Source organism: Cydia amplana, chromosome 15 (assembly GCF_948474715.1).
Source record: "Cydia amplana chromosome 15, ilCydAmpl1.1, whole genome shotgun sequence".
Classification (NCBI taxonomy): domain Eukaryota; kingdom Metazoa; phylum Arthropoda; class Insecta; order Lepidoptera; family Tortricidae; genus Cydia; species Cydia amplana.
Window position 1 is genome coordinate 7,935,104 of NC_086083.1, and position 24,788 is coordinate 7,959,891.

At 37.7% G+C, this 24,788-nt stretch overlaps 2 protein-coding genes across 2 annotated transcripts in view; one reads left to right on the plus strand and one right to left on the minus strand.

Annotated features, from left to right (window-relative positions):
- LOC134654578 (uncharacterized) overlaps positions 1-22,412 on the minus strand; it is a 34,807-nt gene extending 12,395 nt beyond the window's left edge. The window contains exon 1 of the mRNA XM_063510046.1: positions 21,752-22,412. The gene's annotated coding sequence lies outside the window, so the exon portion shown is untranslated. The remainder of the gene's footprint in view (positions 1-21,751) is intronic.
- Positions 77-2,877, plus strand: LOC134654581 (uncharacterized). The gene is made up of 3 exons (XM_063510048.1): positions 77-157; positions 1,310-1,445; positions 2,449-2,877. Exons 2-3 carry the CDS (start codon positions 1,313-1,315, stop codon positions 2,874-2,876), a joined length of 561 nt encoding a protein of 186 aa, XP_063366118.1. The 5' UTR covers positions 77-157; positions 1,310-1,312; the 3' UTR covers position 2,877.
- Positions 22,413-24,788: the final 2,376 nt, after the last annotated feature.

Here is a 24,788-nt window from a genome sequence, read left to right on the forward strand (position 1 = left end):
CAGTTGAGGTCGTCCTTATCACATTAATATAAGGTCGGTTTCCGAATATTCCCCACTAAAATCGAGCGATTCGTTTAGTCCGATTCGCCGCGTCTCGCTTCCACCGAATCGTTAGTATTCGGTCGAATTCCGCGGTGGAAACGCTACTCTTTCGCAGGTAATCACTTGATTTTTAGTTTAAATAAAACACGCTTTCTATTAGAAAATTAGTGTTAAATCCTGAATTATAGCTTTTTTGTGTTATGTTGCTGGTTTTTTGCTAGACGTTATTGTAATTTTCGCATCATTCCGATGCTGCGCGTTCCGTGCGATTCAATGTTGAAGAAACACTCGGAAACAGTAGCGTTGTATTTTTCACACTGCTCCTGTGTGAGCGAGACAGACGAGTGTTACGAAGACTCCTTAGTAGTAGATCGTAGTGAACCTTATGTCACTGCAGTAAGGTTTAAGATAAATCATAATATCGCTATAAATAAACTATATTAGGCTATGGAATTCATGCGCGTATTCAACAATAAGTTTCAGTGCTTATAATTTTTATTATAAAAAAACATAAATCAATTTTTTAAACATGCAGATTACGTCTGCGAGCGATATTCCAAATTTCATATTAAAGGAAAAAATGGAAAAATTACGGTTCCGGCAGGACTTGAACCCGCAACCTCCGCAATCCGTGCGTTAGCTCTGCCAATTGAGCTACGGAAGCCTACCAGAATCTTGCGAATTTTTCCATTCCTTCCCTCATGTATACACGCCTTTGGGGTGGCGTATAGCGACATCTACCGAGAGACGATTACATCTTTTTAACGGCACCGGAGTCTCAAGTTGCACTGAGAATTCACCAGTAACAATGTGCTAACCCGTACTAAATCAATTTTTTAAACATGCAGATTACGTCTGCGAGCGATATTTCAAATTTTATATTAAAGGAAAAAATGGAAAAATTGGCAGAGCTAACGCACGGATTGCGGAGGTTGCGGGTTCAAGTCCTGCCGGAAGCGTAATTTTTCCATTTTTTCCTTTAATATAAAATTTATAAAAAAACATGTTTATGACTGTAAGTTGGGGACGGTGGCGAAGATAGGTTAGTTATTTTAGATATTTTTTTTACTTTATAATATTTTTACGCAGCTCCTTTTATTATGAATTTAATGGATATACATTTCTTGGTAAACTTATTATTGTAATATTTTACTTGGGCGAAGATTTTACGGTAGATACTCTGGCCAACCCTGATTTTCAATGGATTGCAACATTGATAACGAGTTTGGTACCTATTAAAACAGTGTCTATTATCTATCTGTTCTAGACCATGGACGAAGAAATGCTGATAAACCTGGTGAGGGAACACGGGGAGTTATACGACCCGGCGCACAGACAGTACCAGCAGCTACACAGGAGGGAGATGGCTTGGAAGAAGATCGCCAACAAGATGAAGATGCAAGGTAATTACATTTTTGGGCCATTTTTAGGGGTTCCGTACCTCAAAAGGAAAAAAACGGACCCCTTATAGTGGCTTATAGGATCACTCGTGCGTCTGTCTGTCTATCCGACCATTCCCCCCACCCCCCTCTTTATCTCCGATACTACTACTACTCTAAAATTTTGAAAAAAAATACACAAAATAGTTGTTTATCTATAGATGTCAGGAAAACCTACTAGAAATGGCAGTCAAGTGTGAGTCGGAATTAGTACGGAACCCTTGGAACGCGAGTCCGACTCGCACTTGGCCGGTTTTTATTTTAGGGGGGCGGCCCTAGCGTCTTTTGAGCGTCGGCGTCTAGTCAGCGGTAAGGAAAATGGCGCCGCTGCGCAGTTGCGCCAACGATGCGTCGAACAGCAGCCATATAGTTGGGTTCATGGGGTGGTTCTAATTTTTTACACTGTGCTTTTTCTTTTATTTCGAATTATTTGTGTTATTTCTACTCAGAATCACGAGCAATTTAGATCATAGACGAAAAAATGTCACAGGATTTTTATTTCCATTCTGTTACCATGTTTCATAGAATTTGTATGAAGGCAACGGAATGGAAGGAACGGAATATGTATGGAATTATTGGGACACTTTGTTTTCTTATTAGGATCTAAAGAGCTCGTGATTCTGGGGGAAAATAACTTAAAAGATCCCAAATAAAAAAAGTAATATGTGCAACTTTAAATACCTACGTATAATGACCCATCTGTCTCTCTATCACTCTTTATGCATATTGAAACGATATAGAAGCAGATAGCGAAATTTCGATTTTGCGACCAGAGTCAAGCGGTAAGCGGAGAGAGAAAATTCCAACCCATTTGACAGATTATATCTATGTACAGTCAGCTGCAGAGAAAAGGTACCACCCTTGCATAGATGATTGTATGCAGGGGTGGTACCTTTTCTCTGTAGCTGACTGTACGTATATTCAGTGCAATTGGAGAATTCTCAATAAATACATTTATTATTTTCAGCACATGAATGCAAAGAAAGGTGGAAAAAACTGCGTGAAAACTACAGAAAAGCAATTAAACTACGTCAAACACAAAAAGCCAAAGGCGTCACAAAACTTAAACGCATCAAACACGCACACATAATGACGTTCATAGATGACCAGAAAGAAATAGAATATGAAGAAATCGATACACAGGGTGCGGGGCATTCCAAGAAAACAGAAATATATGCTGTAGAACCTAATTCAATAGATCCACTGGTCCTAGAAAGGAACTACGAAGGCCCTACTGCAGCCCCTAGAACTGACACAGTGGTAACATTCTTCACTAATTTAGGAGAGACAGTAAAAACGTTTCCGAAAGACGTCCAAATACGTGTGAAAAGGGATATATTTAAAATTATCAACGAGGCAGAAGAAGAAGTGGTGATGAACAAATTCAATTGGTGATGAACAGCAGTGAATAGATTAGATATAGGTAGATAAGTACCGATGTGTTAACCAAATCTTAAGTAAATTGTCTATCTTGAAAACAATGGCATTCTTTTATTTAAGTTAGCAGCAATCCCTCAGTCTGCCACCTGCCTACCTGACGCTACTCATACTTTTGAAAATAAGAAGCTGATTTTTGTTTAATTTAATTTCATATCTTAGCCGTTTACTAAAACCATTGAACAATGTCAGATTAAATTTCCATCCTAATGATAATTTTGTCCTAAAATTATAATAACTTCAAATTAACATTATAATAAAAAAAACAACATTATAGAATCATATTTTTCTTTATTCATTTAGTAATAAAAACTTAAATCTACCTATTATTACTGAACCGGTATATTGCGAACTTAGTTTATTTACCTTTATTTCCGACGTTTCGACGAATGTATGTATACAGGTCTAACAGGTCTTGTTCGCGGATGACTGATAATGATAACCCAGTAACATGTCAAAACCAAATCTCAAATTATGATTGAACTTCTTGTCTGTGTATGCTTACTTGTGGATAGTAAAGGATCCTGACCGATTTTACGTCATCATTTAGGATTTTTTTCTAGAACGTTTTACCTCTATTTATCAGCACAAACGAAGTTAGAACCCACGATTTTAGATCACCACACGTTTATAAAAGTAAAAATTGACTGTGTTAAAAACGCGAACATTATTGATGTTAACTTTAAAACAAATTAAAATAATCCTATTGATTGACATGGACAGAAGCTTCCTCGACATATTTTTCTCGATCAGTTTCGTCGAAAGCTAAATGTCTTTGGCATGCAAATCAGGGCCTTGGCGGATTATTCATGATCCGAATTTTACGAAATCTAAATTGTTTTTTGTTTCCGAGTTTCAAATTCATAAAATCAAAAGGGTTTTTAACTGTCTTTCGCGTTTCAGCTGTCAGGGATAAATTGTATGTCTTATAGGATTTCAAAATTTTTTTTTCTTAGACTCTACGGCCCGATTCGAACCTTAAGATAGGACGTCAAATATTTATAGACGTAATACAAATTTCGTAATATAAATAATAAAATTCTTTCTTGGGGAGTCAAGGTCGTACCTACCCTAATTTGAGAAGTGTACCTACACGTCTGTAGGTATCACGTTTGTCATAAAAATTTTTTTAGAATAAGTACCTATCAACTTACTACGTTGATCACATTCGACATCGAAAAAATCTTTGGTTTTCGAGTTTTTTCGTGACGTTTTATAAAATTGACACAAACCTAAAGTTAACCCTCTAACGTCAGACTATCCCAATTTTGTCGTAATTTTTAAACCAAAAAATATATTTTCTTGTATGATGGTTAGAGGTTAAATTCCAATCCACAACTCTGCACGCTAAGAAACGTAGCTACCCGTAGCCATAATACAAACAAAACGACAAGAGACACGCAGCCACAGAATAAATAATAGTACTAACGCAGCACCATTTATTACAACTTAAGAGGGTACTGTACTGGTTACATACAAAAGTATACAATTTGCGTCTGAACAAACGAAGCTGTTTAAGCCGAGCCACGCCATTTTTCAAGCCGCCACGAGTAATTTGTTTCCACGAAATGATCGGGGAAATGAAATGAATTTTGAATCTCAAACGGGAAAAGGGTACCGGAAGTCATTTGAGAAGGTTACAGCGAAATTTATTTTAAGCCGTTTGATATTTTGACAAAAGGTGTTGGAGGGTTTTGGTTTAATTAGAAGGTGGCCAATTGGAACTTACATTTTGATATCAAAATGATGTCATTTTGTTATTCGTGCGTGCGTTTCGTTCGTACTTGTTTTGGTCCGTGCTAGCGGGGCGAAAATGACTTCATTTTGACGTAAAAATGTAGGTTCGAATTGGGCTCAAGGTACAAATATGTACCTACCTAATACTAGCGATCCGCCCCGGCTTCTCACGGGATACACAAAACCTTAACAAATTACACACCTAAACCTTCCTCAAAAATCACTCTATTGATTGGTGAACACCGCATGAAAATCCGTTCAGTAGTTTTTAAGTTTATCGCGAACATACATACACACAAACAGACTAAGCGGCGGGGGACTTTGTTTTATAAGGTGTAGTGATTATTTAAAGTAATTTTAAAACGATTTACTTAAATAACACTAGCGACCCGCCCCGGCTTTGTACGGGTTAACAAATTATACATAAACCTTCCTCTTGAATCACTCTATTGAAAAACCGCATCAAAATCCGTCGCCTAGTTTTAAAGATCTAAGCATACATAGGGACAGACAGACAGCGGCGACTTTGTTTTATTTATACTATGTAGTGATGAAACTTTGTCATGAACATTAAAGTAATATAGTCTGGTGTCTGGTATTCGATTTTGTTGTTAACCTTTTCGACGCCGTGTCAAACACAAAAGCTGTCACTCAGACGCCACGTCATTGAAATGTCAAAACTGAAATTGAACTTTATGCATATGCACGTAGGGTCTATGTTGCTCTGTGGTCTGTGACCGATTAATCGGTCTTTGGCGTTGAACCTACGGTGCGGATATATCGATCATTGGCGTCCAAAAGGTTAATATTTTAAATTTTTAATATGTAGGTACATATAAAATAGAGCTAGTAGAAATTTTGTACGTGTAACTTCTACTTGTTGTATTTTATTTAAGTATATTCGTATATTACAATTTCTAGCTTCGCGACTTAATAGGTACTTTCTGGCACGTTGGGATCCTTTGGGACGCGATCCCGCCCAGGGATGTTGCGAATATCCGCATCCGCATCCGCAACCGCGGTGCTTCCACATTATTTTCAACATCCGCATCTGCATCCGCATCCGCATAAAATCGATGCGGATGTGGAACAGGTCGGTACAGGAACGTCTTAGCATCGGCGTAAGTGCTAGACTGCTAGGTAATTTAGTCATTAGCCCAAAAAAACCTATTAGAAATTAGCAGTCAAGCGTGAGTGGGACTTAATGTACGGAACCCTTGGAACGCCAGTCCGACTCGCACTTGGCCGGTTTTTTGAAATAAAAATTACTAGAATGTAATATTTGACGTTTTTTATGTACCTATCTTGACATCCGCATCCGCATCCGCATCCGCGGATGTAAGCCTTTAAAAATCCGCATCCGCATCCGCGGATGTCAAAAAATCGGCATCCGCAACATCCCTGATCCTGCCCACGATCAAAGGGTATATTTAATTAATGAAAACAATAACAAACCCTCCCAATTGAACCTACGTAGCCATCAAATTTGATTTCAGAACTCCGGTGATCCGGATTCCTGTTTGTTTTTACAATTCCCGGAATTAGAAAATTGGTCCGTTTCCGGGTACGCGTATCCAAATTGTGAATTTTGTTTTGCGGATCCCGTTATAATCAACACCGTGTTCGTTAATTACTGAGGGTTTGTTTGATGAAAATGTACTCAAAAGCAGAGAAATGGGTCGCATTGAATCAGTAGAAATTTCCAAACACATTTACTTACCTGCGGGCCTACTGCGAAACACGTTCGACCTGTTTTTTTATTTTTCTTTTATTCAATTAGGGTCTTAGGTTAGGGTTTTACAATGTGAGTATAAAAGTAAAATATAAAAACACTTACAAAACATTACAAAAAATATATAAACACATTATAAAAAACCTAACCTAGTTATGTATTATTAACATACAGTACAAGGCTTCAATCTATCTATTGCCTCTCGTTCGCACTTGTAAATTCGTATGAAAGTGTGACAGGGAGGCAACACTTAACGTGGTTCGCGGTAGAGTAGGCCCACTGTTTTCATAACCCCTTTTAGTGTTAAACGTACAGATCTGCAAGTTTCTAAAAAGTTGGAAAATATCTCGGAAAATTCAGGAAATTTAACTCGTGTCGATTTAAAACACTCCCTTCGGTCGTGTTTTAATGTATCGCCACTCGTTTCGAATTTCCTCTTTTTCACTTGTACTCGTATCGAAAATAACTATTCTATACAGAGCTCACACTAATATGTCAGTACGAGCGAGATGCATAGAAATTAAGTTACGTTCACGCTAGCGTTTATCTCAGTGCCAAACCAGTGGTAGCTACAATAATGTATTCATTGGAAATGTCACTTGTGATGATATATTTTGTGTCTGGAATCATTTAGCCGCGCACCTGAAGACGGCGCGGCGATAAGGTTGATGTATGCGCGTCTTCAGGATGTACCAAAAATAAATGTTTTGTGCTCTTAAGGCCCCTGTACACAATGGGCCAGCATGGGCCAGTCTGGGGGACGCATTTATGCGTTAGAGGGAGCAAGTGATATTGCTATCTCATTCTACCGCATGGCTGCGCTGCCGTGTCACGCGCATCTCGTGTAACTTGAAAAGTTGAATTTCGAGATAATTACGTTTAAAGTTTTAAAGATTCAAATGCTGTTATCGTTGACGGTTTAACGTAATTTTTTAATTTTTTCTAATCTACATGTAGTAAATATGGTCACAGAATAGGATCTTTAATTTTTTTACGCATATTTGAATAGTTTTCATTTTATTCGAATTAAGTGGTTCCGCATGACCAACTCTTCCATACTATAGTGGTCACACGAAGTGATGTAAGTCAAGTTACATGACATACGCGTGATCAGACGTGCCACGTACATATTTAAGCTAAATAATATTGTTGTCGTATAAACCAAGCGCTCGGCCAGTCATGCCAAATTGCCTAACTCCGGTAACTTAAGAACATATATCATGCAACTCAAGTTAACTGAGTTGTGTCTGACGCCATCGGCAAAAAAATGAAGTTAAGTACATGAGTTAGTCATATGCTTTTCTCAGTAAATAATGAAGATTTTCAAAATGTTCTTTTAGAAGATATATATTTAATGGTTTTTAAGACGATTTAGACTGGTTAGCCGTAACTCATGTAACTCGAGTTAACGGAGTTTGGCGTGCCTTGGAATGGCCGGCGCTGGCCCATTGTGTACAGGGGCCTTTAGGATTACACCAATCAACGAGGCTTAAAGAACGACATCTGGGAGATCGAGCTGTGCTCGGAAAACATACCTATAAAAACTCGAAAATGCGCGTTTTCCCAGAAATAATTAAGACCTCTAGCTCTAGATCTAGACTAGATCGATTTTTCGCCCCAATATAGCAAATTACATTAAAATCGTTAGAGCCCTTTCCGAGATCCCCAAAATATACAAATATACAAGAATTGCTGATTTAAAGGTATAAGATTTTTTTCAGTCCCAGCATGGTGTAATCCTGATAAATTTATCCACGTGATAAGTGTCACTTTTGAACACCGCGCGATTGAATTATCTGATCTGACAATATTTACTTATATTTTATGACCTTAATGAATACGACCCTAACTTCTGTAATAAAACACAAGCTCATAGTAAATAGCCATAAATACGGCTAACAGTACCTCCCAGCTGTATTCATTTTATCTGAAAGCTACATAAATACCACTTTTCATTTACCCTCCCTCCAATGTCGGCATCCAGTAACGCTCTTAAAAGGTGAGCCGAGATAAGAGAGCGTTACATAAATGAAAGCCTACTCGTTGAATTGTAAGTTGGCTTGAGACCAGCGGATCTTGAGGGGTGCACATTTAAAATATCGATATCGATAAAATAACCCTTTTTAGTGTTTACCAATTTTTTTTATGTTATAGATAGAAGGTAAAAAAGCAGACGAGTCGCCTGATCGTATAACACAATGACCGTCGCCCATGGACAATTGGATACCTGCAACATCAGCGTCGCCGGCATTTAAGATGGGAGTACGCTCTTTATCTTGAAGGCTTGAAGATGGAGTTATCTTATACCTTTAAACGAGCAATTCTTGTATATATATTACGGGGATCTCGGAAACGGCTCTAACGATTTCGATGAAATTTGGTATATGGGGGTTTCCGGGGGCGAAAAATCTAATATGGATCTGGGAAAACGTAAATTTTTGAGATGTTAAGTATATGTTTTCCGGGCAAAGCTCGGTCTCCCAGATATTATCGGTAAAGATGCCAAGAATCTATACAAGAGCGATGAATAAATTTGTGTTGGAGTTGCCAACACCAAGAACTTAAAAACACTGAATTCTTTAATCTACCCCAAAGTATCGATATCAACTTTTCCCGTGCCCTTTGTATTACGTAACCACCAAATGGGGCCCTCAGGCAGTCTATCAATCATCTCTAAGATATTGTTATTGTCCATTCGCGCTTGGGAGCGGATTCGAACCCGGGTTGACGAGTTCGCTAACAGCGTTTTGATTGCAATTCTATTTCAATTAAAATTTGAGAAATGTTTCCTTTATCCGCTAAAGGCGGTGTTGTTTTTGGAAGCTTTGTTACCCGTTCAAGTATTCTTCAAGCATTCGTTATATTATTTTTGATTGAAAGTGACTGATTGACAGTTAGTACCTACAAATGGTAGCAGATAATAACCAAAATTAAAAATTTTAAAAACTCCCCGACTTAAAGCTGATGATCTTCAAACGGCAGAACAGATTTTCATGAAACATGGCTAAGAACACCCGGGATAAAATTATCTATGACACAAAAAAACTAAACCAAAATCGGTTCATCCGTTTGGGAGCTACGATACCACAGACAGACACGTTAAACTTATAACACCCCTCTCTTTGCGTCCGGGGTTAAAAACAACGCATCAAAATGACCTGTCTCCTTCGAATACCTAGTTATTACTTATTACAAACACGAGAGGTCAACCTCGGAATGAAAGATAATAAAATTTTATAAGCTGTACCCGTACCATGAGTCACTGACAGTGTCAAAGCTGACATACCTATATACGCTAACGTGTACCTACGTTATTTACTTTCTATAAGTAGATACATAAATGCGAGTACGAGCGAGATGCATATAAATTAAGTTGCGTTCTCGATAGCGTTTATGTCAGTGCCAAACTGGTGGTGCCAAACACTGGGAACTCTGAAGGTATGGCTTCATTATGGCGTTCTAAATAAACGTTACAAGTCACAGAAAATCTCGTGAGCGTTTCGCAAGTTATTCAATCGAGGTTAAACTTCACAAAAATCGGTTTTTCGCTTAGGTAAGGTATACTAGTGATCGACATGCTAATGCCCAATAGATGACACCCCGCTGTCACCTCTATTAACAATGACTTAAGTTCAAGATGACATGTACTGATACTGCGTCGAGCACCAGTACGTTTACCTTATATCAAGTTTTGTATAGCTTCAATGATGTTTAAAGTCCAGGGAAAAAAATAAATGAAGAGCATAAAATAACCAGCTAATTAATAGTAAGCTGCTTAAGTATGACGTTTCATGTTCATGACTGTCAGTCGTTTTAAAAGCAATAGCGCCTTGTTGCCTATGATTGGAGAAAATAAAACATAGGTTAAATTTATTTATTTTTTAGTTATATTGAAACCAATTGCAGTATACCAATTTCATTAAACACGCCGAAAACATAAAAGCGAATTAAGACATTCAACTGTTATTAAGCAAAGTTTTCAAATAACAAAAAACTTAACTTAATACGTTTCTCTTTACTAAGGCATTAAAATCTCAACAGCGATGATAATTCATAGATTCAATGAATAACAAACTTGATGAAGCCCAAAAGCTACTGTTTAAACCAGGGATCGGAACCGGTTTTTTGCAAAAACATCGAAATAACCATATTTTTGGAATTATTTTATACTCGAAATGTAGGACTCAGTTGTGTGTTTAGGTAACGACTTCGTATTATTAGATTGCCCAATTAGAAATGAAGTAATTAGCAAAGAACGAAAAAATACCGTTTCCGTTCCCATACAACAAATACCGGTATCCGATCCCTGGTTTAAACGTGAACATTAATGCCTCCCCAATGAATACGCATTTCATTTCACGTTCCAGTGTTGCCAGCTTCGTCAGACGTAAGTGTTTAATATTTAATTAATTATTTCGTGGAATACCAGGTGCCCTTGATGCTTATGTTTTGTTTTTACGTTGTTCCATTTGCAATTAACAAATTGAGTAGAAGATTGTTTAGGATAGATATTCGGCTTTTGACATGATAACGTCTTATAAATCGATGAACACCGGTAGCATGCACGAAAAAGTGTCACGTTGTGAACAGATCTCCATGGTAACGTTGTGGACAGATCTCCATGGTAACGTTGTGGACAGATCTCCATGGTAACGTATAAAAGTATGCAATTTTTCATCTATTTTTTCTTATGACGCAAAAATCGCAAAATGGTCGTCCGTAAACCGACTTTACAGACAACCATATTCTTATTTTTTACAATAAATATGTACCTAACCAATAAATACGTAACGTTTAAAATAACACTTACGGCCGAATTATGGAATTCCTTACCGTCTTCTCTTCGAAAGTGTCAATCGGTCGCATCGCTAAAGGCGAATTTAAAGAAGTTATGACTTTCTGACGGAACTTGAATCAAAAAGATGTATGCGGTTATGTAGTTTTAGTATATATGTATTATATCGTATAGAATGTATTATATGTATTATATATTTCAAATATATATAGCTGTTTACATATTTGTTATATTTCATATCCCATACTTTGTGTATACTTATAGTAGGATATTAGGTTTGACCTATCTTGTAGGATATTAAATCTTTTATCTTTATGCCGATTAGTACAGTTTTTATGTCTACCGTTCTCCAATTCTCCCTCAATTGCTCAAGGGTTAACTGGAAGAGATCCCTGAAAGGGAAATAAGTTCGCCTTTGTACTAATGATTTGTGTTCTGTTCTTTCATGTTTTATGTTTCTCTTTGTACAATAAAGTATTTTACTACTACTACTACTACTACATAGGCGATCACTAACGACAAATTAAAAAAAAACGTAAAGACACGAAGCAGCAGCAATACAACAAGAATAACTGAAAGTGATCGACATATTTAGTAGGCACTTCAATTAACTCTTGACCCATATTTAGATAAGATCTAGAATCATCATCTATATCTACTTACAAACAATTTGTAGTCATTATATCAGTATCCGTTATGTTGGTAATGTGAGTAAATTGAATGATTATGAAGTAGGTAGTATGATAAGGAGGTAAACATAGTAATCTTTATGTCAACATAACATAAGTATTCTTTATCAGTATGAAAGACACCGCTTAAAAGACCGCTTATTTTACCTTTGAGGCGATGGACACAAGTTTATACGTGGGCAATAATTTAAATTCCGAATTATTGGCATTGCTTTAACCTTTAACCGCCCAGATACCTATAAAAAGGCCTGCCGTTTCATTGTGTCTAATGGCTCCTCTACACGATGGGCCAACGCCGGCCACTCCAAGGGACGCAGCCATGCGGTAGAATGAGATAGCAATAATTAGATCTCGTGTTAAAAGAGTGAAGAAATCTTTTCTAGGACAGTGTATACAGTTTTACAATAAGTTACCAAGGGAGGCACTAAATTTACCATTTCCTGCACTTAAAAAATATGTCAAATCGAGTCTACTGCATAAGGCATATTACACAGTCGAAGATTATATGAACGATAGAGATGCATGGCCGTCTATTAATAAATGAAATGTATTTGTAATATTTGTATCGCGAGTAAATTGTAATTGTTGAATTTTGTATTTTGAAAGCTGTTATTTATTTTTTAATTTAATTTTAATTTATTTATAATGTAATTTGACGATGCAAAAGAGATTGTAAAATCCTACTTGATTAAATGAGATTCTATTCTATTCTATTCTATTCTATTGTATTATGAATCTTAATTTTGACAACTCAAGATTGCATTTGTCTTGTTAGGTTCTGATTTGTCAGAGCGGCCATATCGCTACTCGTATTTAGGTAGGTACGAGTGGCCCCTCTACCACGACACGAATCATAGTACGAGTAAGAGAGCTCGATAGAAAAAATGATTTAAATTAGAAATTATATTAACGGCGTCGACGCACCTCAGCTTAAACGTCTTAAGTTTTTGTAAATCTTAGGACTTACACTTTAAGTGATTATTTATTTTTTGATCTTATAATTCTTATAAAACATGTACCTATGTACTGTGTACAAACGCTTAGTAACTTAAATAACTTATAAATTCACGACTAAGAAAATTTTGTATAAGTAGTTACCATAGATGCTGTGAGAGACAGTTTCCCCAAAACACAACACCGTAACACGGAGATGCTGCTACATGACCAAAATACGGCGCTGTTAATTCAAATATACCTACAATCACAAATTTTCAGAATATTATGACGGCCATTATGAAAACACATAACACACCAAACGTAATCTTGACGTTTGCGAACTTATTACGAAGTAGGTATAAGTAAATAAGACTCGGAGATAGAGAAATTGCCAGCTGTGTAAACATCAAATTGCGATGCGAAATATAACAGAATACAGCTGTTTTATGTCAATAAACGTGAGAACAACTATGTATTTATCCACTAAGTAGGTAGCAAAGTCAAATACCTATACCCTGGAGGTACCGATGTAAATAATAAAGTAGCGAGCAAAGTAAATAGGATTTTTTTTCGGTAGATATATATACGTTCTATACATTGTCATTAATTTCCACAAGATATTACTTAGAGACCTAATTCACATCTAATAGATATCTAACACGATCTATCGTAAAAGTGACATTGGTTGCCCGAATTGCGCTGCAAAAGAGAACTAGTTGAAATCTAAACTATAACGTAGTACGTATAGTACGTCTAGTCTCTTGTGATTATCTTGAAGTTTCATTATTTAGCTCGTTAATGAATAAACTGCGTAGGTAGGTGGACGAACTACATACATACGTAATGATAAATAGTGAAATGGACGAACCGAACTGCATATTATTGAACTGCGTAGTATACGGATGACGAAATACGATTTAGATGAATTTCGGATTATAACAAATGGCTCATATAAACTGTAAGTCAGCGTTAAAGGCATGACATTTTTTTCTTTTTAGGATTCCGTACCTCAAGGATAAACCCTTATTTATAGGTTCACTCGGGCGTCGGTCTGTCTCTCCGTCCATTCTCCCCACTTATCTCCGAAACTAATGGGTCTAAATTTTTTAATAAAATACACAAAATAGTTCTTTACTTATAGATGACAGAAAGACCTATTAGAAATGTGCAGTCAAGTGCGAGTCGGACTTAATGTACGGTACGGAACCCTTGGAACGCGAATCCGACTCGCACTTGGCCGGTTTTTATTATTACAGGTACCTACTCTACATGAGGGCCGAGATTCCTGTTATATGCCTAATGTGACCACATTCGAACTCTATTATTGCGCATACTCAGTAGCTATAATAACCATATGCATCGTTTTACAGTTGACTGTACCTCAGACCTCTAAGACTTACTAGTCACGACCAAGCAAAAATAGCCTAGCATCGTTCACTGTCCCGCATGAACACTAACAGATACTCGTAAGAAGGAACAGGACAGGATACTACGACGTAGAACACATAGTATACATTGTGGTCATTCACCTAAGCTATGCCAATCGCTTACCAAGCGCAATCGAGTGATATAAATGGAACAAGTTTTTTGTTCCAAACATACCTACATTAAGGTCATGTGTAAGTAAGACTGTAATACACATTGGGGCTGTTTACACATTGATTAGGTAGTGTTTATTTATAGCGAGTGCAAACATTTGACACTAACATTAGTGTTTATTGTGATTTAATAGTGTTCACACTTTTGCATGGTACTTACGATTACTGGTAAATGTATTAACTCGGAATAAACACTAATCAATGTGTAAGCAGTACGGCTACCATCAGTTTAGCACTGATATAAACGCCATCGAGAACGTAATTTACTTTCTATACATCTCGCTCGTACTCGCATATTTGTGCAAACGAGATGTAAGTATAGAAAGTAAATCACGTTCTCGACGGCGTTTATGTCAGTGCCAAACTGATGGTAGCCGTACAGGTCCCCAATGTGAAGACCCACACACACTTCCGCAGCCACACTTACCCGTATTGACCTTATCTTATACCTTTAAACGAGCAATTCTTAGTATATTTATTTATATGTATGTATATATATTTTGAGGATCTCGGAAACGGCTGTAACGATTTAATAATAGAATTACAATTTCTTAAACCTAGTTACAATCTTTAATATTTAATAATCTTTAATATTCCGAGCAAAGTTCGGTCTCCCACATACTTATTTACCGTATAACTAGAAAAAAGACATTGTAACGAAATCTGCACGATATCGTACGAGAGAGACCGATAATAATCTCGTGTTCGAAGATTGAATGTCTCTTTGTAATCTCCAATTTGTCTCCAATCTAGACAAGCGAGACTCGTAATGCAATTCTCAGACATTTCTGTTTTGTGTGATGTTTTAAGATTAAAATATAAAATATTGGGGTAAACAATTTTTTTTATTACATTTATAAATAAATAGGTAGGTATTGTGTTATTCTTCTGCTTTGTAGTGCACGTTGCACAGTCGCACTGTTATCAATTATAATACAAATTTGCACATTTTGTATCGTAAAGTTTCCCTATAGGTACTCTGTAAGATAATATATGATAATATTTTATTCATTTAAAACTTATGCTAATTTGATTGATACAATGGTAAGTCTATAGTTGACTCTTTGGAACGTTACACGTACACCATAGGTATTTAAATTCAGCTGAAGATAGGTTTTCATTTGTTATGACTTAGGGGCCTACCCAAAATGATAATCGTTGATAGGAAACGCGAATAGAAAATTCTCTTCTTCTTCTTCTTCTTCCTCGCGTTGTCCCGGCATTTTGGCCACGGCTCATGGGAGTCTGGGGTCCGCTTGGCAACTAATCCCAGTAATTGGCGTGGGCACTAGTTTTTACGAAAGCGACTGCCATCTGACCTTCCTTCCAACCCAGAGGGTAAACTAGGCCCGTATTGGGATTAGTCCGGTTTCCTCACGATGTTTTCCTTCACCGAAAAGCGACTGGTAAATATCAAATGATATTTCGTACATAAGTTCCGAAAAACTCATTGGTACGAGCCGGGGTTCGAACCTTCGAACCCGCGACCTCCGGATTGCAAGTCGCACGCTCTTACCGCTAGGCCACCAGCGCAGCGAATAGAAAATTAAACAATACTTATATGGAAATAGTCACGCGAGTTTGGCGTTTGTCGTTGTAGGTGCAATTGTCATCTTGGCTAGGCGCCCTGAACACTACTCGCAGTGCCTCTCGCGCACCAACAATAATACGACTCGCAGTTTATTTCACGCTCCGCAATGAGCACGAGAGATCAATATGAATATTAAATATATTAAAAACGGGTCACTCACGTATTTTAAGTCGAAAAACGCTCGACATGTTTCACTTCGTACCGAGAAGTGTCATCAGGAGCTTGCGTTTACGGTGACGGACCGGCGCAGACTGCGGGCCGCAGCTACGTGAGTGACCCGGTTGTAATATATTTAATATGTCTTTGTCTCACGGAAGTTTTGTTATTAAAATCAATATGAATACCTTAAAATCTGCCAATGACTGGACTTATATCGACCGGGATATGAACCGTGATTACCTTTTGTTTTTTGTATTGTTCCCGGTCGATATAAGTCTAGTGAAACTAACCGTGAATCATTCAAAACTGTCAATGAATGGTCATCATACTGGATTATTACTTTATCCTATTCCTTTCCATACACAAGCGATCAAGCGCGTATCGCAACACAGCCTTGTCGCCTTCCGTCCCCGTCGGAACCTCTTACTGTTGCGTAACTATTGTTGGTGGCCTAGATATGCTACATCTAGACGTCCTGTATTACTGCACTTAGTAATTTATGTATTTACTTATTTACTTGGCTGACGCGATGACCCAAAATGAGTCTTGCCCTCCAACACAAGAGCACGCTACCACAGAATAAGTAATAGTAATATCATACAGAACGGACACGCACCGCCCCGCCCCGACTAGGATTACCTCGCCCCGCGACTGGCCGCGACATGAATGTGTGCGTAAGTCGCTCTACTGAGAGCATGCCAGAAGTCCGTCAGATACACAATGACGCGTGTACAGACGTGCCGCGCACACATAAAAACGCAAATCATTTTTGATATATGGCGTGTCCACCCTGTGACGCTACTTTGCTCGGTCCAGAGCGGTATTACGCCAGCTTTCGCCGACGCCGAGCTCACTCTAGCCCAACGATATTTAGGATGACCAATAGGACGGCGTCCAGTTGGTCAACCCAAGTAGGCCCTTTTGGCTGCCCGATCTTCACCCATTCTTTCGAGGTGGCCAAGAAGCGGAGACGATGTCTTAAATAGTTTGAAAAAACGAAATTGTCGTACTTTGGTCAAATGGTTATCGACCTAGAAAATATATTTTCATAAATATCCCACAGAAAAATTATTTTGTAATAGCACTGCATACATACTTGTACCGGGAAGCGTATAACGATATTTTGTTGGATTCCAGTTCGTAGATAATAGTAGATAATAGAAGAAATTGAACCAATAACATCAGCTATTATAAATTATTTCCAATTCGCCGTACTTCCGATGTTCCGATCCGTAAATGGACTCGACCACGGGTTTCTGTTTGACTTCAGTTAACAACTTTAGCTACGTTTCCCTTTGTACACAATATATTATTAACAACGTTGCTATTTGAATCACGGGACGCAAATTAATTTTTAATAAGTAGAAACGTCTGCGAACGATGCTATTAAACTTAAAATAAATTTAAATGTGAAAAAAATACTGCCCTGGGTGAGAGTTGAAGTCACTCTGGATTTCAAATATGACTTGGAACTCCGTTGGCCGACTTGGCCGTTTAAGAAGTGTAGCGCTCTCATGGTAGATGTCGCTATGGTCCCCTAGACCCATATGGTGGAAAGATTCGCTAGCTATATGTATACTACGTATTTGCGTAACAGATGAAAATATAACCGTATGTAATTTATTTCAGTGTAACAGAAGTCCTCCTTAAGCCGGCCGACTGTTAGTGTTTATATGGAACTTTTTCCTCTGGCCTGAGGGAGTAAGAAACGAGCGTTTAGGGTTGCCACTCGGGGGTTAATACTGATTAAAATAATAATTTTTAAATTACAATCGTAGTAATAGACGATGGCATGAGAAAAACTTTTCTTAAATAAACCGCAAGAACAGTATACAAGAATACGATGTCTCAAATAAATTGTATAATTATAGTTCTTTTAAATTTGATAAATGAGAGCAAATTCTTGTGATGGTATCTTTGTATGTAAAGCCCATCTAAGCTAACTTCGCACCGTCTCGAACAGTGAACAGAACAAACTGAGAATGTTAAAAATTCCAAGACATTTCACATTAATGATGATATTGCCACACTATCTTATTGAAAATGCCATTAGTTAGCTTGGTTCGACTACTGGTTTTATTTTACTTATAATTTTAACATCTACAAAAAATAACAGCGAATCGACAACCCTAGCGTAAGGCTTTGAGCAAAAGCTACATACATTTACAGCGTATTACCTCAGGGCACACAAGGTACATAATACTTAATTCTTAGACCCCTTTGTTCCACTGTTTGCCGTATTTACCTTGAAAATAAAGGATAGGAAGGATGTATAGAACATGAGGCAAAACACCTAATACCTATTACTAGCGTTTGTGAGAAACTTTATACTAAATAAAATATATTAAATAAAAAATGATACATCGTATGAGGAAATTAAAAGACAGCGATTACTCCACCGACAAGAGCAAAGCTTTTAAGTTATGATGATGATGTTGATGATGGAGAAACTTTGAACAAGACTCAAAATTATCAAAAGCTCGGTTGGGCAAGTTTAGTACGAAGATATCATATACTTACTAAGTCAGCAGAAAATGGTAGGATGAAGACAGTGGACACTGCGGAGAGGCTTGGGTGAGATCTTTAAGGTGTGGTTTCTTAGATAATATGATGATAAATGATAATGATTAACTGTCATATAAAACTTCTAATAAAACTTCTATCCCTGGTTCATTTTCGAAATACATACATGTTGGATTTTTTATAATTTTGTCAGAAATGAAAATTTAACAATCTTGTAAGTTTTGGCGTGGCCGAAAAGTTCGGCAGGTTGTTGCTGAAACCAAACATGATTTTTATGCCGAAACCTGCCAAAACCGAAACTTCGGTCAGACACTAGTCCTTTTATTATTCGTCCTTGCCGTCCCTGGATATGATACGACATTAGGTTTCAGACTAGCGTTTTATACGAGCCAAAGAGAATTTAAAATAGAGACGGATTGTCAACGTAAATTATGTAGCCACAGTAAATTTACAGCCATCTTTTGACATAAGATTAGAACTGTTAGAACGCCATTTGACTTTGACCCTTATTCTTTCACTGATATGTGTTAATTTGTTAAATATTGAAATTAACGCCATCTACCCGAGAGTAGGCTAAAAGTATGGTGCAATCTTTTCGAGCTATGGCGTGATAACCTTTGGCCTACACCCGGATAGATGGCGTTAATTTCAATATTTAACAAATTAACACATATCAGTGAAATAAAGTGTTAATCTTTTGTCAAAAGATGGCAGTAAATGTACTGGGGGGGGGGGGCTCCATAATTTACCATGACACTCTATTCACTCTATTCTCTTTGATACGCGCGTACGCGTAGAAGGTCGCGTAGGTAAATAAGTGCTCAGTGCTCACCTATAGCTCCAACTATGAACGATAATGTCTTCTTTCTTGACAATACGTTCACACAGCCCAATACTTAAACGCATAAGTAAAAGTAAATTGCAAATGCGTTTTTAACGATGTCATTACTAAACGTCTCCGTCATAAAGGCACCGAAAGATAACTCTTTTTCTTACAATCAGGTTGCTAAGTACATATTTTTTAACAATAATAATAATAGGTATGACGAACAACAATAAAATATAGATGGTCAAGCAAATATTGTCGGTAGAAAAAGGCTCGAAATTCAAATTTTCTATGGGACGATATCCCTTCGCGCCTACATTTTTCAAACTTGCCGCCTTTTTCTACTGACAAGATCTACTTGACCATCTATATTTTATTGTTGTTCGTCATATTATTATTGTTAAAAAATATTTGCATCTCGTTACTTGAGCAACCTGATTATAAGAAAAAGAGTTGTCTTTCGGTGCCTGACTGTACTTTTCTTTCCACAGGCAACTAATACTCATCGAGACAATTCTAAAAACCCCAAACACAATTAGATTTCGTTGTTTTATCGCAAAGTTCCTATGGCCAGCCCCTGACGGCCCTGACTCCATCATCAGATCAGCTCGATGGTACCATAATATTGCATTGTCACCCGACTTACATAATTAGGTATGTAGGTACCTATGCAAATTTTCAGCATCATTGGAAATCGGGAAGTAGGTCTTAAAAACTTGCAAGATTTGACCCGTACAAACATAGTTTACATATTTACATACAGAGGTACATTGCAAGCTAATAAAAAGCTTGTAATAAAATCGGCACCACTATGGAATTGTATGACTGTGAATAGCTGAATACTCAATACAAACATACTCATGCCATAGTTGTAGGTAATAAATATCCGGCTGTCCCGACCTCGCTCTGAATGAAGCCGAGCGTAATTTGCTTTGTTTTTTACTACCTAATTAAATTAATTATATAGGTACTTATGTTTAGATAATGGAGATATACTTCATAACGTATTTTAAACGTGATGTTTATCAATTACCGGTGGTTTTCACGGCGGTAGTTGCAAAGTTGCGCTCGTTGAAATTGTATCATCATCATCAGCCTATGTACTTACAGTGAAATAACTTAATTTCCGACCCATTTCCTACCTTGTCACAGTGACAGTCAATATGAAATTCGGTAGAGATCTCATACTATTGTCACTTAGACGACATAATTCTGATGTCAATGCACGTTCGACTTGGTCTGATTTTTCTGTGGCCAAGGCATGAAGGTCGCAGGTTCGAATTCCAGGCAGTCAATGTATCAGTCTGTCACAGTCTAATTGGAATTCGGGTCCAATTAAGTACTTAGTTTGAGTGCTATTTCGTGTCAGTCTAAAGTTTTTAACGCTTGAGAAGCGAAAGCGGCAGAATAGATTTAATCCCAGAAAAGGTACTTAACAAAAAACCAACGGTTGACTAGAAGAGATAACGTCCCTTATAGAGATAACTTCGCCTTTATACATTGTACCTATATTTTGTTTTCATTGTGTTTGTAATCTCAAATCTGTCTTATATGCAATAAAGTGTTTACAGACATCCTACACCCAAAAATTACCATCGCAAGTTTATCAATGACTTAACTAGTGAACGACATATTTCTACCGTAATGTCTAACCTTTTTTAATCAAGTTTACTACTTCTTCCCGCAACCGTTTATAACACACGTAAGCCTAGCATTAACAATAATTACCCTGTAATACTAGCTTAAGAAGCCGTACCAAACATCAACATTCACCTTTAGGTACCTAAAGGTACCAAGCGCACATAAGCATGTAAGTTACGTTTTCCCTGCCCATCCAAAACCGTCTCAAGTGCGTTCAAAAACCATACTAACATAGGTCGTTTTGCTTTGACAAGGCGGTGTTGTAACCGGAGCGAGTCTGCCACACTCGTTGCGAGAAACATTACGTCATGCCACAGCTGTTTATCGATCTACGGAAGTCTACCATATTTATGTTCTATCTCCCGGTATTGGCAGGATAAAACTACGCAGATGTAGGCCTGAAGGGCTATGATGGCAGTCTCTTTATCATTTGTCACCATGCCTGTCACGTTCTAACAACTATGTAAGTGCGAAAGTGACGCATGACATGACAGGTGATAAAAGCACGACCATAATACCGCTGCTGTTTAACAAAAACTAGGAAAACATCTGTTGTCTGCTCGAATTTAAAGCGATCGCGTTCGAAATTTGAATATGTAAACTCACCTCTGACGCCGGCGATCGATAAGACACGTGCTCAACCACACCTCCCGGTAAATAACAAAACCAAAACACACAAGATTAATACACACTGGCCTCCTGCAGGTCCAGATCGTCACATAACACGTACACTGAACGTTATTGCGTACACACAGAATTTGACAGCCGGCGTTTTCGCGGCTAAATAAAACAGAACTAAAAACGGAAAACAAACGTAAAACGGAACGGAAAACCCAAGTGACAACGCTTTCCGAACGTTCTTAGATCGTATTTAGACGTTAAACACTGTTTAAATGTACATAATTCGCATCTGTTTTAGCGTATTTAGCGTTTTTCGCTGAGCAGAATACACAGTCTGCCTCGATGGCGCGACCAATACTGAGTGAAAAAAACAAAAGCCGGCTGGAAGCGTTTGCCGGCTCGAAGCGTTTGCCGGCTCGGCGAAGGGAAACGCAACTGGAAAATTGGTGCGTTCTCGCTTATTCCTACGTATTTTCTGGGGGTTGGGCGTCCTTTTTCCTTTTCCAGCTTATCAGTATGGCGCAAAGTGTGGGCTATCAAGTGAGTCACCGAGGCACCATATTAGCCAGGTGATAAGCGGTGCAAACACCATGTCCGAACGCCTGTTTAAGTTGTTGAGCAAATACTGTAGTTTTGTTTCGGTTCGTTTACGTAAATTGGACGTAGCGAATACATTCGTTCTAGATAATTGTTTAGCTTTATACTTACGTACGTCGTGGCAAAACTTCAACTCGATTTCCATGGGCTTGAGATTTTATTACTCATAAAGAACAAAAGTTCACGTACAATTACATCCAGCCATTTTAGACGAGAAATCGTTCCAGTTAGGTCTCAACCCGTCTATGGAATGTATAAGGTCTAGGTATAAGAGCGCTCGTTGACTAGGTACAGAACCCTAACAAAAAGTATATAAACTGGTAAGAAAAACTGCCATACAGTTGCTCTTTCGAAACTTGACTGCTTAATATCATTTCTCCCATAAATATAAATTGTTTTCTGTTTTATTATTATTTAAGCAGATATATGTAAAAGGAACACAATTAATCGGGTCGGCAATTCATTTCGGAGGTCGGTTTGTCGGAAGCAATTAAAGTGTAATTGACGAATACAATGCCGAGGTACCCAATTTAATGAAATTCGATTAATTTGCTTCCGGAATACCACCCTTAGCCAACAGCCACGGCCACCTGTCCAATTTCTTTGTCCAATGTGAATCTTGTCTCATATTTTTCTTAATGGGAAAGTGAGACGCAACGGCATTGGACAAAGATATTAGACAGATGGAATACCAGAATACCACCCTTAAAAATACACTCTTACCTGACCATCGCATCGGTGAACCTTATGTCTCAGTAATAAGGTTTCAAAATATCAGTTAAAAGCGCGAACGATGGTATGAATCACGCTTAGCACGAATTACCTAAATTGCCTAACCCCCGAAGCTAGCATTAACTCGTAATGCGAAATAAGTCTATCGTGATTGCAGTCAGGAATTATTGGTTTCGTCCTTGATGTGCCGTTCACTGTAAACCTTCACAGTTGACGTTTGAATCTAGCCACTAGCGTATGGTTGCCATGCGTCCGGGTTTCCCTAGATTTGTCCTAGTTTGGAGGCTGTCCGGGAGCCGTGCAGGGGGGGTTTTCAAAAAGTGTCCGCTTTAGAATGAAAAAAAAAAACGCGATTGTTTTTTTTATAATACAATCTTCGGACACGTCCGGGGAAAAAATGCGCCAAATGTCCGGGTTTTTTAAGTCTGTTCGGTGAATTTAGAGATGGCAGCCCTACACTAGCGTTTTGATCGTCGGCGTCTAGTCAGCGCTATGGAAAATGGTGTTGCTGTGTTGTTGCGCCAAAGTTGCGTCTTATCAAAGAAACGATAGTATAGAGGGGTTCTGTCATAGTAAATTTTGTAGTCACAGTAAATTTACTGCCATCTATCGACACACGATGAAAACTGAAAATGAAAATCTATAAAACTATCAAAAAAATGTATATTATTTTATTAGTTTTATATTATTTCGACCCATGTTCTTTCACTGATACCTATGTGTTAAAATTATTAAATATGAAACGGTGTCGTCAACGCCATCTAGCCGAGCATTGAGCTTTTTTTTTATTAATGTTTTTTAAAGTATAATATTGATATATAGCTCATTCATCTCATTATGCAGTGAGCAAACGTTGAAGTGTGCAGCGCTGCATGAAGAATTCAATTAGAATCAGAATCGGGCGTCTGCCCAAATCGCTGAATTATTAAAAGCAGATGATTCTAGTGACACATGCGGTTATTTCCATGAATATTAATGGGGTGATACCGATTTAATTGCTGAGCTAAAATTATAATGCTATGACCGATGTTGCTAATCATTCTAATCAATAAGGATTTTGATAATACATATGTTGTGTGATCGCCTGATCGGTAATAAAATCCTCTCAAACGTAAAGTTGTGCAAGTTGCTGAAAATTTCCAAAAAGTTGGAAATGTTTGTAGAAATTTTAGGAACATTAAATAATTTGGGAAATGGAAAGTTTCGAAAAATTTAAAGGGTTTTGGAAGATAGGAGGCGTTCGGTTCTTTTCTTATTACAAGCCTTGATTTAGCTTGCCAAGATAACTAATAGAATGTATTATGTATATGTTAGTAATATTTTGGAACCAACGGCGGAGACAAAAATAATTTTGGGAATTACAGACCTATTTCGCTTCTAGGATCTTTTTCAAAAATCTTGGAGAGGGTGGTTAACAGGCGCGTAGTCAACTTCCTAGAAAGCAATAATATATTATCGCAAAAGCAATTTGGGTTCAGGAACGGGAAATCTACCGATGCTGCTATAACTCAATTGACAGATAAGATCGCTGAGCATTTAGATCAAGGAAGGACCTGTGTCGGAGTGTTCCTTGACCTAGCCAAGGCCTTCGACACAGTGTCGATCCCAATCTTGATTAGGAAATTGGAGATGTCCGGGATACGAGGAACTCCATTAAAATGGATGCATAGCTACTTGTCGGGTCGCACACAAT